This window comes from Gracilinanus agilis, chromosome 2 (genome assembly GCF_016433145.1).
Source record: "Gracilinanus agilis isolate LMUSP501 chromosome 2, AgileGrace, whole genome shotgun sequence".
NCBI lineage: Eukaryota > Metazoa > Chordata > Mammalia > Didelphimorphia > Didelphidae > Gracilinanus > Gracilinanus agilis.
Genome location: NC_058131.1, coordinates 468,701,124 through 468,715,867, shown reverse-complemented (window position 1 = coordinate 468,715,867; position 14,744 = coordinate 468,701,124). Strand labels below are relative to the sequence as shown.

General features: G+C 37.0%; 1 protein-coding gene across 2 annotated transcripts in view; it reads right to left on the bottom strand.

Annotated features, from left to right (window-relative positions):
* The window catches only part of RTN1 (reticulon 1), a 272,390-nt gene that overhangs the window by 147,075 nt on the left and 110,571 nt on the right, over positions 1 to 14,744 (bottom strand). The window contains exon 2 of one of the 2 annotated variants that reach the window (XM_044662023.1): positions 1 to 189. This exon is cut by the window's left edge and continues 579 nt beyond it. The exons of the other annotated variant lie outside the window; for it this stretch is intronic. Within the exon in view, the coding sequence (XP_044517958.1) occupies positions 1 to 189 (189 nt within the window). The remainder of the gene's footprint in view (positions 190 to 14,744) is intronic. 2 annotated transcript variants of the gene reach the window in all.

Below are 14,744 nucleotides of genomic sequence, written 5' to 3'. Positions count from 1 at the left end.
GTGCATTCAGCTCCGCAGTGCTCTCTAAATGGGTAGTATGATTGTTTTCCTTCTGAAGGATTCCAGTAAAATACATAGAATCCTGCTGGGATGAACAATGGACGTCAGAAATCAAAGATGTATAAAAGGCTCCTTCCTCTTTTGCTGCTGCTGGAGTATAATCTCTAGCATAAGGCTCATCTGCAACACCTACAAATCAAAATAACAGGTGTTAACAATAGTCAAGCAAATAGATTAATTCATTTTTGTTCTTTGGTCTTTTAGCAAAAGCAAGGGTTCTGTGGTGGTACATATACCCTTCTTTGGGGAATCTCAAAACTGTTCTAAACATTAAGTTATTTGTGGTTTTGATCACTTATGATCACTTAAATGACAAATATTCTTCTGATCCTAGGAAATGCTTACATCTCTGTTGATTCAGATTAAATGTAATTGATTGGAACAAAGGCACACAGAGATTTTATTTCATTTTTAAGACAGGGACAAAAACATAATTTCCAAATACTAACTCATAGTCTGACAACTGGATCATATCCCAGTGTTATGCAAAACTCTGTTTATCCAAAGAATTGGAGATTCTTCTCTGGGAGAGGGGCAGGTTAGAGACAAAAAGCTGTGGGAAGGTCATACCCCTGGATCATTTTAGTGGGAAAAGAAAGATGTGGTCTCAAAGAAATCAGCTTTTCCAAGTTGCTAAGGGAAAAAGAAGTAGAAAAGACTAAATGCCTACTCAATCTTTACTACAACTTTACTACTTACCCTTACTTATATTATTATCTGGTAGAAAATCAGAGAAACTAGAGAATGGAGAGGAACTTCAGTTGGGAAAAGCTGTCATTCAGTTCAACTGATACTAGTAGATAGACTAATAATTCCCTTCACAACTGTCCCAATAATTAGTTACTTTGTCTTAATAATAATAGCTAATATTTATATATTGTTTACTACATGCCAGGGACCCTGATAAGTACATTTCATAATTAATATCTCATTTGATCTTCACTTGAGACCTCAAAATAGGAGACAACCTACTTTGGCTATATTCTCCTAGACTTAAACTTTAAACTCTTCCCTTTTACCATCTATGAGTTGGCACAAGGGGCTTCTTGAATGAGGTTTTGACTGCTCAAAAATAGTGAAGTCTACAATATACCTGTCCCTTGCACAACTCCTGTTAGTCTAATATGTGCCAAAACTCTGCCTCAGGTTACTAAAATACAAGACTGAGTCACCACAGAACTACTTTCCTGAAAACATTTCTTCCAAACAACAGATAATTTTTCTTCACTCTTCTAATGGGACACCATCGTGTGTAAATGATTTGATCAAATCCCCAACTCTCAGATGGGCTTCTGGAGAACCAGTATCTTGTCTATTATTAGGAAAAGGTTAAAAAATAACTTTAGCAAATTTATGCGAGGAAAAGAATAAAATCAATATGAATGTAATTCTGGGGATGTGGAGCATCTGGAAGGTATCAGACCAGGCCCTCATTACCCAACAATCCCCAAGTTCCTGCGGCTATAGTTTTAAGAACTGGTAGAATAGGCTTCATAATTGGAATTTGGTTCTGGAAGAATATACCTCATTCAAAAGGAATCAAGAAGTATGGGAGCAAACAGAATCACATTGTACATTAAAAAGACAGAAAGTGAGGGGAGGGGGAAGGAGGGAAAGAACATAAATCATGGAACCATGGACATTTTTTCTTAATTAATCAATAAAAAAATTCAACAATTCAATTGAATAAATGGAATGCTAAGTGGCAAAAAAAAGATTTGAAAACTTGTCTGGTCATTCTAGAAAGCAATTTGGAACCATGCCCCAAAATATTTGCAACTGTGTATACTCTTTGATCCCATGGAAGCTAGGTGGCACAGTAGAAAGTGCACCAGGTCTGGAATCAGGAAGACTTGAGTTCATATATGACCTCAGACACTTCCTGGTAAGTGTCATATTCAAACTCTGGGAGTTGTGAGTCTCACCTTGATTGACAGGTGAAGATAGTTAGAGACATTGGAATGTTCCCAGATGCCATGAGGACAAGAGGAAAGGCATTTGGCCAGAGGATATAAATACCCTGACAGCCATCTGAGGGGGACCTTTTGGTTTTGGACCCCTTGGCCCAGAACCATTGACCTCTGACATTGATCTGATCTTGGAGGACTGACCTGTGGATCTGACTGTGGGTCCTCTGATTCTCTCTGAATTCCCCCTAGATATTTAGACATTTGAACCATCATTAGATATTTAGGTATCCGGGCCTGGGTGGGAACCGGAAAGAGGTAAGGAGAAGAAGCAGAGGGAGGTAAGGGAGGTATTTCCTGATGGCTGTAGGAATAACATAACAACTGGCAATAAGAAGCTGAGAGGGATCGTCGATATCTGTATCAGCCAAGCAGATTGCTTTCTCTGGTTTGGCCATGGCCAAGCTGAGCCAGAGGAGGTGAAGAACAAGAGCTCCAGCATTACTGAAACAGCCTACAGTCCTGAGGGATAAGTGATCATAGCCATTAGTGACAGGGTCTCCTATCCCCAATCCATTCCTGATTATTCCTTTCCCTTATTAAATCTATAGATGAAGTTTATTAAGTATCTTCCTGAGTAGTTATTACATCACAACTCTGGGGGAGGGAGCAACACAGTCAGATGAAAACGTTATCCAAGGCTAATAGAACCCAATATTAATAATCAATCCAACCCTAGGTGGGACCTGAAAGGGTTACCCACCCACTGACTTAGGGATCTGCCTGGGCGCTGTTATCGAGAAGGGGCAGTTATTATAACATCTAGCTGAGTGACAGGACTCGGGTGTCCCTATACCAGCTATCAAGGGAATCCAAAGCACAGCCTCCCTGATTAATATTCCCTATAATAACTGGAATAGTAGTAAAGATACCTTTTTTATAACAAGTCACATGAGGCAGACCTCAGTCTCCCCATCTATAAAATTAGCTGGAGAAAGAAATGGCAAATTCCTCTATTATTTTTGCCAAGAAAATTTCAAATGGGGTCACAATTGGTAAGATATTCCTAAAACAACTTTATAGCAACAACCCTTTGACCCAGAAATGCTGCTATCAATCAATAAACATTTATTGAAATGCCAACAATATGTCAGGCACCATGCTAAGTGCTGTGGATACAAGAAAAGGCAAAAGACATTCAATGTCCTCAAGGAATTTATAATCTAATAGAGAAGACAACATGCAAACAAATATATTCAAAATAGGGTATTTACAGAATAAATGGGAAATAATTAACAGAAAGGAGAGAGGTACTAGAATTAGGAAAGCCTTTCAGCAAAAGAGAGACTTTAATTATAATTTAAGAAAAGCCAGAGAAGTTAGTGGACAGAGCTAAAGCAGAAGAGTATTCCAGGGATGGGAGGCAACTAGAGAAAATGCCCAGAGCTAAGAGTTAGAGTGTCTTCTGAAATAGCTAGGATGCTGGTGTCAATGAATAAAAGAGTACATATCAGGAAATAAGGTTCACAAAGATTGGAAAGGTAGGAGGGGGAGAGTTTAGGAATAGCTATGAATGGCAAATAGTACATTTTAATTTGATCTTCAAGGCAGTAGGGAACCACTGGAGTTTATTTTTGGGGGTAAAATGACATGATTGATCCTGAACTTTAGAAAAATCACTTTAGTAGCTGAATAGAGGAGAAATTGGATTGGGAAGAGAGTTCAAATATACATGCCCACCAGCAGACCATTACAATTTTCCAAATATGAAGTGATGAAGGCTTATACTAGACTGGTGGCAGAGGACAAAGAGGGATGTAAACTAGAAATGTTCTAAAGGTGAAATTAGAAGGTCTGGGCAACAGATTGGATATGGAGGGCAGGAAGGTTTGAAAGATAGTGAAGAATCCAAGACGACTTCTAGGTTGTGAGACTGCAGGACTGGGAGGATGACATTTCCCTCTATAGTAATAGGGAAGGTATATATAGGGAGAGAGGTGGTTTATGGAGAAAGAGAATAAGTTCAGTTTTAGAGAAGGTAAATTTAAGATATCTTCTGGATATCCAGTTTGGAATATCTGAAAGGCACTTGGAAATGTGAGTTTGGAGGTCAGCAAAGAGTTTGGAGCAGGATAGGAAGATTTTAGAACTATTAGCATTGAGATAAGTTTATGAGGAATAGTATAGAGATAGCAGAAAAGAGAGTCCAGGTCAGAACCCTGAGGGACACCTATGGTTAAAAGGCATGATCTAGAAGAGGATCCAGTAAAGAAGACTGAGAAGGAACAGTCAAATGGGTAGAAGAAAAACCAAGACAGTGGTGTTCCTGAAAACCTAGAGAAAAGGGATTGTCATGGAGGAGAGTGAGCAATGGTGTCAAAGGCTGTGGAGAGGTCAAGGAGAATGAGGATTAAGAAAATTTTTTTAGACTTGTCAAAATAGATCATTAGTAACTTTGAAGAGAGCAGTTTCAGTGAAATGATAAGCTAAAAAACAGATTGTAACGGGGTTGGCGGAATATCTAGTTTCTGCCTGTGTATTAGTAATTTTTCTAAACTGAGACCTCAGAATATTATGACTGAACTAAGAACTTGGCAACTAAAATAAACTCCCTAAAGCTGAGGCAATTTTTATAACAATGTAATACATGAAGATAAACATTTAAAAATGTAGATTTATAGAAAGAGGCTCATAGCTAAGGTCACCTCTTTCCCCCCTATCTACTCTCAACAGTTAGGACTAGAAAGTGTCTTAATAAAGAAAAGGGTTAAAATTTGAACTCTGAATGAAATTTTCCCAGCATTATGCTCGAAAGAAAAGAAAAGATTATCTTTACATTTGTCTATGCCAAAAAGACTAAAGAAAGAGGGAAAAGGCCCATGTGTGCAAAAATATTTATAAAAGCAAAGAACTACAAGCTGAGAGAGAATCCATCAAATGGGGAGTGACCGAACAAATCATAATATATAAATATAAATGCTATGGAATATTATTGTGCTGCAAGAAATAAAGAAGGGGAAGGTTTCAGAGAAACCTGGGAAGAACTATGTGAACTGAAGCAGAGGGAAATGAGAAAGACCAAGAGAACAATTTTATAATAATGATAGTATTTTAAGGAAAAACAACTTTAAAAGATTTAGGAACACTAATCAATGCAATGACTAACCACATTTCCAGAGGGCTCATGATGAAATACTACACACTTCCTGATAGAGAGGTATTAGACACAGAGTACAGATTGAGATATAATGTGGTGAGGGTCAATAAAAGAACTTGCTTTGCTTAACTTTAACTATACATGTTTGTAAGAGGGATTTCATTTTTTCTTGCTTTCTAAATAGAGGAGAGAAATGTGAGGGAGAGAATACATCTCTGAAAAGAAAACAAATTAATTTAAATAAAAAATGATATTAGTAGATGTCATTGGCAGAATGGCAAAGTGCTTATTTCCTACATAGTGCTAACTCATAAGAAGCAATATAATGTGCCAATATAGACTAATTAAATTTGAATCAGCGAGGGAAAAACACACCACATATAGTTTTAAAAAATGTTATAACACTAGATAACAAAATTGTTTAGAGCTCCTACTTTTCACAACTTCCATCCCATGCCAAATGCTGGACATAGCCAGAACTCTACAAACTTGTGTTTCAGGATTTGCTTGAAGGGATCCCTGTTAAATCCCCATCAGTGACTTGGCATGAACTCTACCATATATCACAAGAGATGGAAGACATTGATTCTGCACAACTGTGTGCAGAAGAAAAGCAAGGGAACCTAGATGGGGAAAAGATGACAATCCAGAATCGAATAGAGGAGAAAGAAGTCCTAGAGGCTTTTGTGCCCAAGGGCTAGAGGACTAGAAACTCAGCTGAACTCAATCCTCCCCACTCAATGTATTCTGGGCAGAGGGCCAACTAAATTCCCACAAGCCTCAACACAGAGAAGTCTGAGTCTCTCCAATGTCAGGAGTCAGTGCAACAGTGCAACAGTGGAAAGCAAAGGACTCAACAGTGAGAAATAGAGAGATGAGTTATTGAGAATACAAGAAAAAGACTGAAGGCAAAAAGTCAAAGAAACCAAAGGCTGGACAGACTCATTAAGACATAGGGAAAAAGGGTAGCTAGGTAACTCATTGGATTGAGAGTCAGGCCTAAAGATAAGAAGTCCTGCGTTCAAATGTGGCCTCAGACACTTCCTAGGCAAGTCACTTAACTCTCATTCCCCAGCCTTTATAGTTCTTCTGCCTTGGAACCAACACACAGTATTGATTCTAATACAGAAGGTAAGGGTTTTTTGGGTTTTTTTTAAAGACATAAAGAAAACCTTAAATAGCTGGAATAGCAACTCATGTCAATATAATAAAAAATTTAAACTACAAAAGTTAATTTACAGCTGTAAGTATATGCTAATCAAACAACCAAAGATTTCTATTACAAAGCTAGGCAAAATGATTGCAATCCACTTGGAGGAAGAAAAAAAATCTACAACACCAAGGAAACTAATGAAAGAAGGTTGGAATGAAAGATACTTGTACCTCTGGACCTCTGACAAAAAACAAAATCATTTGACACTGATTAAAAAATAGAAAAAAAATGTCAGTGGAACAGGATTCAAGTCAAGAATAGATAAGAAAAATGAGAAGTTATTTATTTAACTCAATAATTCAGTTTTTATAAACATCAAAACAGAAAATTATCTAGGAGAGAATTACCTATTTGATAAGAAGTGCTGAGAAAAATTAAGTGAACTATTAGCAACCTTGGAAGCAAATAACTACTCTAATACAGGGATTAAAAAAATTTAAGGAAAATCAGACAAAGTTGGAAATATGCTTTAATTTTTTGAAGAATAAATTCTATTCTTCATAGAATAGATATGTAGGATCATCAGGTCCTTTAGTTTGCAAGGGAAATCAACTGAATTGGAATGTGAAGCTGTCAGGAATGAAATTACAAAGACTCAAGCAGAAATTTTCTAAATTGGAGGAAAGAGGGAAGCTTGCAATAGAGATTGATTTATATACATAGGGACCTCATCATTAAAAATGCATATATGTGTGTGTATATATTTCTAAAAGCTGGAAACAAAAAATAGTACCTAAGGATGGGTGCAAAAGAATAGCATGGTGCTATTAAAACTGAGGCAGGAACACGAAGTTGTTGGAATAAAGTGAAACTGATGGTGAATTCTACGAACAATAAAAAAAAGAGAGTTGCTGTTAGTTTTTTGTCATAACAAAGGATTGAAAACAAAGTAGATGTCAATCAATGAGGCAAGATCATGCATTATGATGCATAAATGTTATGAAACATTACTGTGCTATAAGAAATAACAAATCTGATGACTACAGAGATGTCTGGAAATATTTACATAATTTGTGAAGAGTGAAGTAAATAAAATCATGGAGTAAATAAAATCATGATACCCCATCACATACATACACACATACTCAGACATTTCATTACAGAGATGAGAAATCCACAGGCATGCAACATTGCATATATTTTTAAACGCTTTCAATGTATTGCCCTATTTTGCTGATTTTTTCTCTTTTTTCCTTAAAAATATTAATTTATGGGATAGCTGATGGATGGGGGATGATGGATGAAATTTTGGTGCTATGAAAACAAAAAAACAATACATTTTTTAAAGGATTACTATTGATTCTTTAGACTCCGATAGAAACAAGAGGAAAATGAAAGCCAAAATTCAGGATCACTTCATCTGTTGAATGAGTTAACTAAAACAGATGACATCATCTTAAATGGAAGGTTCTCAGTGAAAAAGCTGAACTACCTGTTTTGCTTCTTGTTCTTCTTCCAAGGAGAATTATCTTTCAACTCTGAAGGACGACGCAAATATGAATATCAGGGAGTGGGAAGCCAAGATAAGCCAGCAGACAAGCCGGGATCATTTTGCTGATCTTAACATGTTTAAGTCACTCAATATAGATGAAATACAGTACATTCTAGATTACTAAAAAACTGGCTGATTTTATTGTTGAGCTGTTATTCTTAATGTTATTATGATCTTTAAAAGATCTTGGAGAAAGTATTAAAGGACAAGAGAAAGTTAAATATAACAATTTCATAAAAGGATGAAATCTGAAACTATAAGTCAATGAGGTTGAATTCTATTAGTGGAAACATTTTGAAAATACATTAGTAAGTATATGTGTGCATGCTTAGAAAGGGCCACAAAAATCTTTAAAATTTGTATCCTTCAGTATGAATAGGTCATGCTACAATAACCTCATTTTCTTCTTTGCTATATAACCAGGCTATTATTCCAAGGGAAGGCAAATATATGCTATATTTGAGCTTTAGAGGGGATAAGAGTAAAAGATGTAGACTACAACAAGAATCTGTGCTTAGCTCTCTGCTGTTCAATGTTTTCATCAGTGACTTAGATGAAGAAATAGATGACAAGCTTATCAAATCTCCAGATGACACAAAGCCTGGAAGGATAAATAATGAGTCTGAATCAAAAAAAGAGATGCTGACAGGTCAAAATGATGGGCCAATTTGAGTAAGTTGACATTTAATAAGAATAAGTGTAAAGTTCTACACTTGGATTTTAAAATCATTTTTATAAATACAGTATGGGAAAGGTCTGGCTAGACAGCAGTTTTGTAAAAATGATCTGCAAATTCAGTATGAGTCAACAGTATACCACAGAAGCCAAAAATCTCCTTCTATCCTCTCTTGCATTTATTGAACAGTGTTCAGAAACAGATAGGTAACAACTCTGTTTCACCCTTCCCTGATTGATCTAAACCTGGAATAGCATATTTCCTTTCCATACACCAGATTTTAAGAAAGTCCTAGAAAAAAAATGGAACATGTCCAGTAGAGTTTGAACAGTATGGTAAAAAGATTAGGTAATGTGCTCTATGGGAATGAATTGAAGGACTAAGGATGAGAAATAAAAGACATGGGGAAAGGGGATTGAGAGCTATATGCAAGTATTTTCAGAGTTATCATGAGAAAGGGAGAATAGAATCTTTTTGTTTGACACCTGAAGGTAACAATGGGTGGAGGTTGCAGAGAGTTAGGCACAGGGGAAAACTTGGAAAAATTAGAACTATATAAAAGTGAAATCAGCTGCTTCAGAAGCTAATAGATTAGAGGTACAAGCTGGTTGTCTTCAAACAGAGACTGGAGGACTGCTTTGGGGAATAACATCATTAAGGGACCTCATAATCAAGTACATGTTTGACTAGATGACTTCCAAGGGACTTTTTGACTCTGAGATTCTGGGAGGACCCACCTCAGCTCTTTCAACATTTGAATACCAACATAGATCTAGAGTGGGAAGTGATTTTAGAGGCCACCAAGTTCTATTCCTTCATTTTACAGATGAGAAAACTGAGCCCCAAGGATGTCAAAGGATTTGCTCTAATTCTCATAGGTAGGAAGCCTCAGAGATGAAATTTAAACCTAAGCCCTCTAACTCCAGAGTTCTTTTTACTGTCTGCTCTCCCCTTGCACTCAGTACTCGTTTGGAGAAAATGGAAATGATGGTCAACAGAGTCATCAGAACATGTGCCTTGTGATAAATGTTAGAACCAAGGAAGAAAAATGATGCCACTGAGTCAGAAATAGATTGAAACAATATTCTGGGTTCCACTGAGTTTAATTTCTCCTGAAAAGATCATTTTTTTTCAAAACCCTTACCTTCTGTCTTAGAATCAATACCATCTGTTGGTTCTAAGACAGATAAGGGGTAAGGGTTATGCAATGGAGGTTAAGCCCAGGGTCACACAGCTGGGAAATGTCTGAGGCCATATTTGAACCTGGCACCTCCTGTCTCTAGGCCTGGCTCTCAATCCACTGAGCCACCCAGCTGCCCCCAAAAGATCTTATTAATCTTGACTCCACTAAACTACTTGGATAGCAATGAAACAGCTTGTCTCTATTTTTGCTATTCTTTGTATGTCTTAAACTTTTCTTCTTCCCTGTGCTTAGAACATTGCCTAGCATATAGTAAGCAGTTGTTGAATGACTAAAAGAATGAGGAATACAGTATCTATTGGATTCTAGGGCAAACTTCAAATTTTAAATGTACCATTTTTTAGAATCATAAGGAGGGAAATAATTGAAATTTCAGGATTTGGCCTGAAGAGGAGTGTAAGGCATAAGGGAATTGTAAGGTTTAAAATGGGAGATACTGTATATCTTCTTTTAGATTCTAGTTGTTGTTTCTGTAAAAGACAGTTGAGCTGAGGCAGTGTATAACAGATTTGGGCTTAGTAAAAAAAAATAGGTGAAAGTAACAGTTCATGGAGACAGTTTGTAAAAACAAAAACCTCTATTTAATAAGTATTAAAGGTTTAAGGAAAGGTAAGGATAAATAATAAAGGTTGAGGATAGGATCCCTAAATCTAAAAATGGTCTAACTTATCCCACTTCCAAACTATAACCCTGCAAGGGGCCTCTTCTGCCTGAAGACCAGGCCTTCTCTGATCTCCTTTAAAAATCCATACTAAATAATCTATTCTAATTAGTGTGTGTGTGTGTGTGTGTGTGTGTGTGTGTGTGTGTGTGTGTGTATTTCACTGCCTCCTTGTATTCATTCAGCTCACTCCTCCAACTGCCAGTACTTTTTTGGCCTAGCCAGGCTACGTCAGGGTTCTGGGCCTTGGTAGTCCTCAAAAGGTCTGCTTCTACCTTCAGCCACACAGAGGTAGAAAAACAGTCTCTCTTCTTCTTTCTCTTGATCTTCACCACATCTTATTTCTGGCACTCCAACCTGCTTCCTCCTTCAACTGTCACTCTTGGTTTTCCCAGTTTTCCAAAGTAAATCCAGAGAGCAGGATCCAGCCAGCCCTTCAGAGAAAAGCTTCCCTCCAAGAGACTCTTGGCAGTTGGAAGTCCAAGCACTTCAAGCTCCTCAGCATTCCCTGCCAGAACCTTTCTCTAAGGTTCTAACTGGGCTTAAGGTAAATCTCTTCTCAGCAGTTTTACCCTGTCCTTAGCTTACTAAATCCCCAAATCTATTTACTGCTAATAGAATGTGATGCCTACAAAAGCACTGGATCTGTCATCAGAAGAATTGAGTTCAAATCCAGTCTGGGACATTTCTTAGCTGTATGGCCCCAGGCAAATCACTTAACCTGAGTCTGCCTCAATTTCCTCATCTGTAAAATGAGGACAGTAATAGCAGCTATTTCCCAAGGCTATTATGAGGATCAAATGAGATAATATTTATAAAGTGCCTGACACATAGTAGATGCTACACAAATGACGGCTATTATTATTATTGTTGTTGTTGTTGTTGTTGTTGTTGTTGTTGTTGTTGTTGTTGTTATTAATTACTCAATATAGCCTGTGCTACCTTATTATGTTCCCTGGAATGGATAGTAAGGGAATTTCAAGAAGAGAAGAATTGAAAAAATCGACAAAAAAGCAGCATGAATAAAACGAGCACCATCCCACCATGGTTTGGGTTTTTGTGGTTTTTTTCAGACTGTCTGTTCCTTTGAATTTCAGGGATGCCAAGATAGGAAGGAAAAAACATAGATTGACCAGACTTAGAGTTCCTGAAGAGACTCTAGAATTAAAGGTCAAAATCAAAGAACAAAATACTTCAGGCTTCTCTTTTGAGGGATGGCAGGAGATTAAATAAAGGTTGTCTGTGACACTTCCCCCTGGATACTCCTATTCATCCTCTCTGAGAACTAAGCTCACATCTCTATCAAGAAATCAGTTGGCCCCAGGTGCTCTAGCTTTTCTACTATGGATGGGGCAATGTCCTATGAGTTGGAGGAAATGACAGAGCTGCCTAGAGAAACTGATGTAAATAATATACAGGACACTCTCTGAAAACCTCTGTATTGTATTATATATGTAGTTCCACTTAAGGAATTAAATTGCCTAGGATAATGGGATAATAAGTAACTAACATTGATACTGTATAATGCTTTAAGGTTTACAAAGTTCTTTGTAAATGTTATTTTATTTGATATATTAACATGAGAAAGAAGGTACTATTACCATCTCCATTTTATAGATGAGGAAACTGAGCCACAGACAAGTTAAGTGACTTGCCCAGGGTCACACAGCTATGAAGTATCTGGAGAAAAAATTAAACTCTGGTTGTCCCAAATCCGAGTCTAACATTCTATCTACCGCACCACCTAACTGTCTCTTAGTTGCACATAATATTGTAAGAAAAGGTAGGTACACCCATTCCCCATCTATGAAATTAATTTAATTTGTATAGTTAGATAATTAAGTGAGAGGTATAGCCAGAGTCTTATTGTGAGCATAACAATGATATTATGTTAAAGGTAAAAATATGAGTAATATTTTTTCTCTTTAAAATCCTCAAAGCTGATCTAATGGAGTAATGAGTTTAGCAGATGGACCTGCAAAATGAATATTGAAGAATTTCCCCCTCTTCAGTATTTTTCAGTAATTTTCCCCCTCTTATGAAGAACCAAAACATGAATAGCTTGCAGGGTTTTTCATATCAAAGGACAATTCATTAGTGGAAAAAAAAATCTGTTTTGACAAAAGAAATTCTCTAAGTTTCTCTGATAGTTCTTAACTAGAGGTCAACCAGTAGCCATACTAAGAAAAAAATACAAACTCATCACAAGTTTCAGAGCATTTTAAAAACAATGCCAAGGAAGGTTACCAGAAAAGGAACTAAAGTTCTGATAGATTTAGTGTGGAACTAAAATTTAAAAATAAGGCCTGAGAGTGATTACTTTATGGACCAATTTTCTTTAAAAAGAAAAAAAAATCACATAACATTGGTTAGTTATTACCCAACTATTAATATTATTGGTTGGATTTTCTGCCCTGCACCCAGAGTCAAAAGTGAGCCATTTGAGAAAACAAACGAAGGTCAATATAGTTAAACAGAATGAGAAGATGAGAGTTAGAAAAGACATTATAAATTAAACAATTTGACCTCATCATTTTATAGATATGGAATCTGAAAGGAAGGTGTAGTGGCATAGACCTATAGCCCTGGCTGCTGGTAGGTGTTATACAAGGTGGTATGGTTCTTCTGTAGGATGGGCCTGATGAAGGTGGCCCAAGATCCTTAGATGGTATATGGATCTAAGCTGAGATAGGAGAGGGATGCCTGAATGGCCAATACCAAGGTATTGCTGGGCTTATAAATGTTCAGCTCAGCTAAGCACTTGACCTCACAAACAGTGCCCAAGCCAAAGTGAATGAGTGAGAAGCTGTATATTGATCCACACAGCTCCTCTGGTTGCTTGGCTTGGGGTTGGGTTGATGGATAAGGTTTATGATAAGTATAATAATTGATAAGGTTCGATTAATGAGGTTGACTACAATTTACACTACTCTTTCCTGCCCCCTTAGAGGTATCTATTAGGTTGTCCTTTAGAATGACACCAGTCTTCACTTGATTTTGTTTAAGGCTTTAATACTACTAAACTCAAAGGGGTAGGATTCAAGATAAGGAAAGTGGTGTTGGGGATGGCTATGCTAATCTAATGGGAGCTGGAGTAAGCTAATCAATCACTAGCAAGTGGGCAGCTGGCTGGAGAGGTTCTTCTCCCTCACAGACCCTGGTCAGACCTGGCCATGGCCTAGACCAGGTGAAAGGAGGACCTATGACCTTCTTCTTGGTATTTGTTTGATGTATGTCGCTCATCCCTAATTAGAAACAGGTGAATTGATATTTGGGGTCTTATTCAAGGGGTAAGGGACTCTCATTCTCTTCAGGCAGGCAAGACAAGAGAAGAAATGCAGAGGTACAAAGAACCACATAGAAAGTAGAGGTGAAGGAGCAGCTACATAGCTCAGTGAATAAAGAGCTAAGCCTAGAGAGAGGAGATACCAGATTCAAATCTGGCCTCAGACAAGTGTGACTCTAGCTGTGTGACCCTGGCAAAGTCATTTAACTTCCATTGCCCAGCCCTTACAGCTCTTTTGCCTTGGAACCAATACATAATATTGATTCTAAGACAGAAGATAAGGGTTAAAGAAAGAAAGAAAGAAGTGGATGTGAAGGCAGGATTAGAATATCCAACATGAAGAAGAAAGCCTATAATGAATGTGTGGCATAACTCTTATGTTGTTTTTAAGGAAAGAAGAAACTATTATGATATGACTTCTCAGGTATGTAAAGAATCTCTGTCTCATTTTCTTTATATTACTTGATTTCACTGACACTTTCAATCAATTTTAGAAAAAATTCTGGCAAAAGTGCAATATGTTTCTCTTTACCTATCTTCATACATATCCCTTTTGCCTGTATATCTAATGTCTTTGAATTCTGTTTTTTTAAATTCATAATATCTTTCTTTTTCATACCCCCTGCTAATATTGGTGCCCTGGATACTGAGAGGAAAATTCAGAAGTTTGAAGGGTTTGGGGATGGGGGAGAGAAGATAATGAGCAATGGTTCCATGAATACAGAAAGATGGAAAGACTATTTGTTTTTAAGTCAGAGGTTATATTTTGCCAGAATTATAGCATATTGGATTTCACAGAATTTGATAAACCTATTGGTGCATGTATATGTGGATATCTGTGTGGCAGAGGACAGGAAAATGGCTTCATGCTTACATTTTAGAAATGAATTAATATTGGTTAGCATTGTCTTTTTCCACAAAACATTTCTACATATTTCTACTCCGACATTCTTTCAGATCCTAGCAGTTAGTTTATTGTGTATCCAAAGGCAACAAAAGCTATATAACACACTGCAAGCTTGAGTAGGTTCATCCATGCTTGCAAGTCGTTTAGTATAAAAATTAAGGAACAATAATGTATCTAGTTTCCT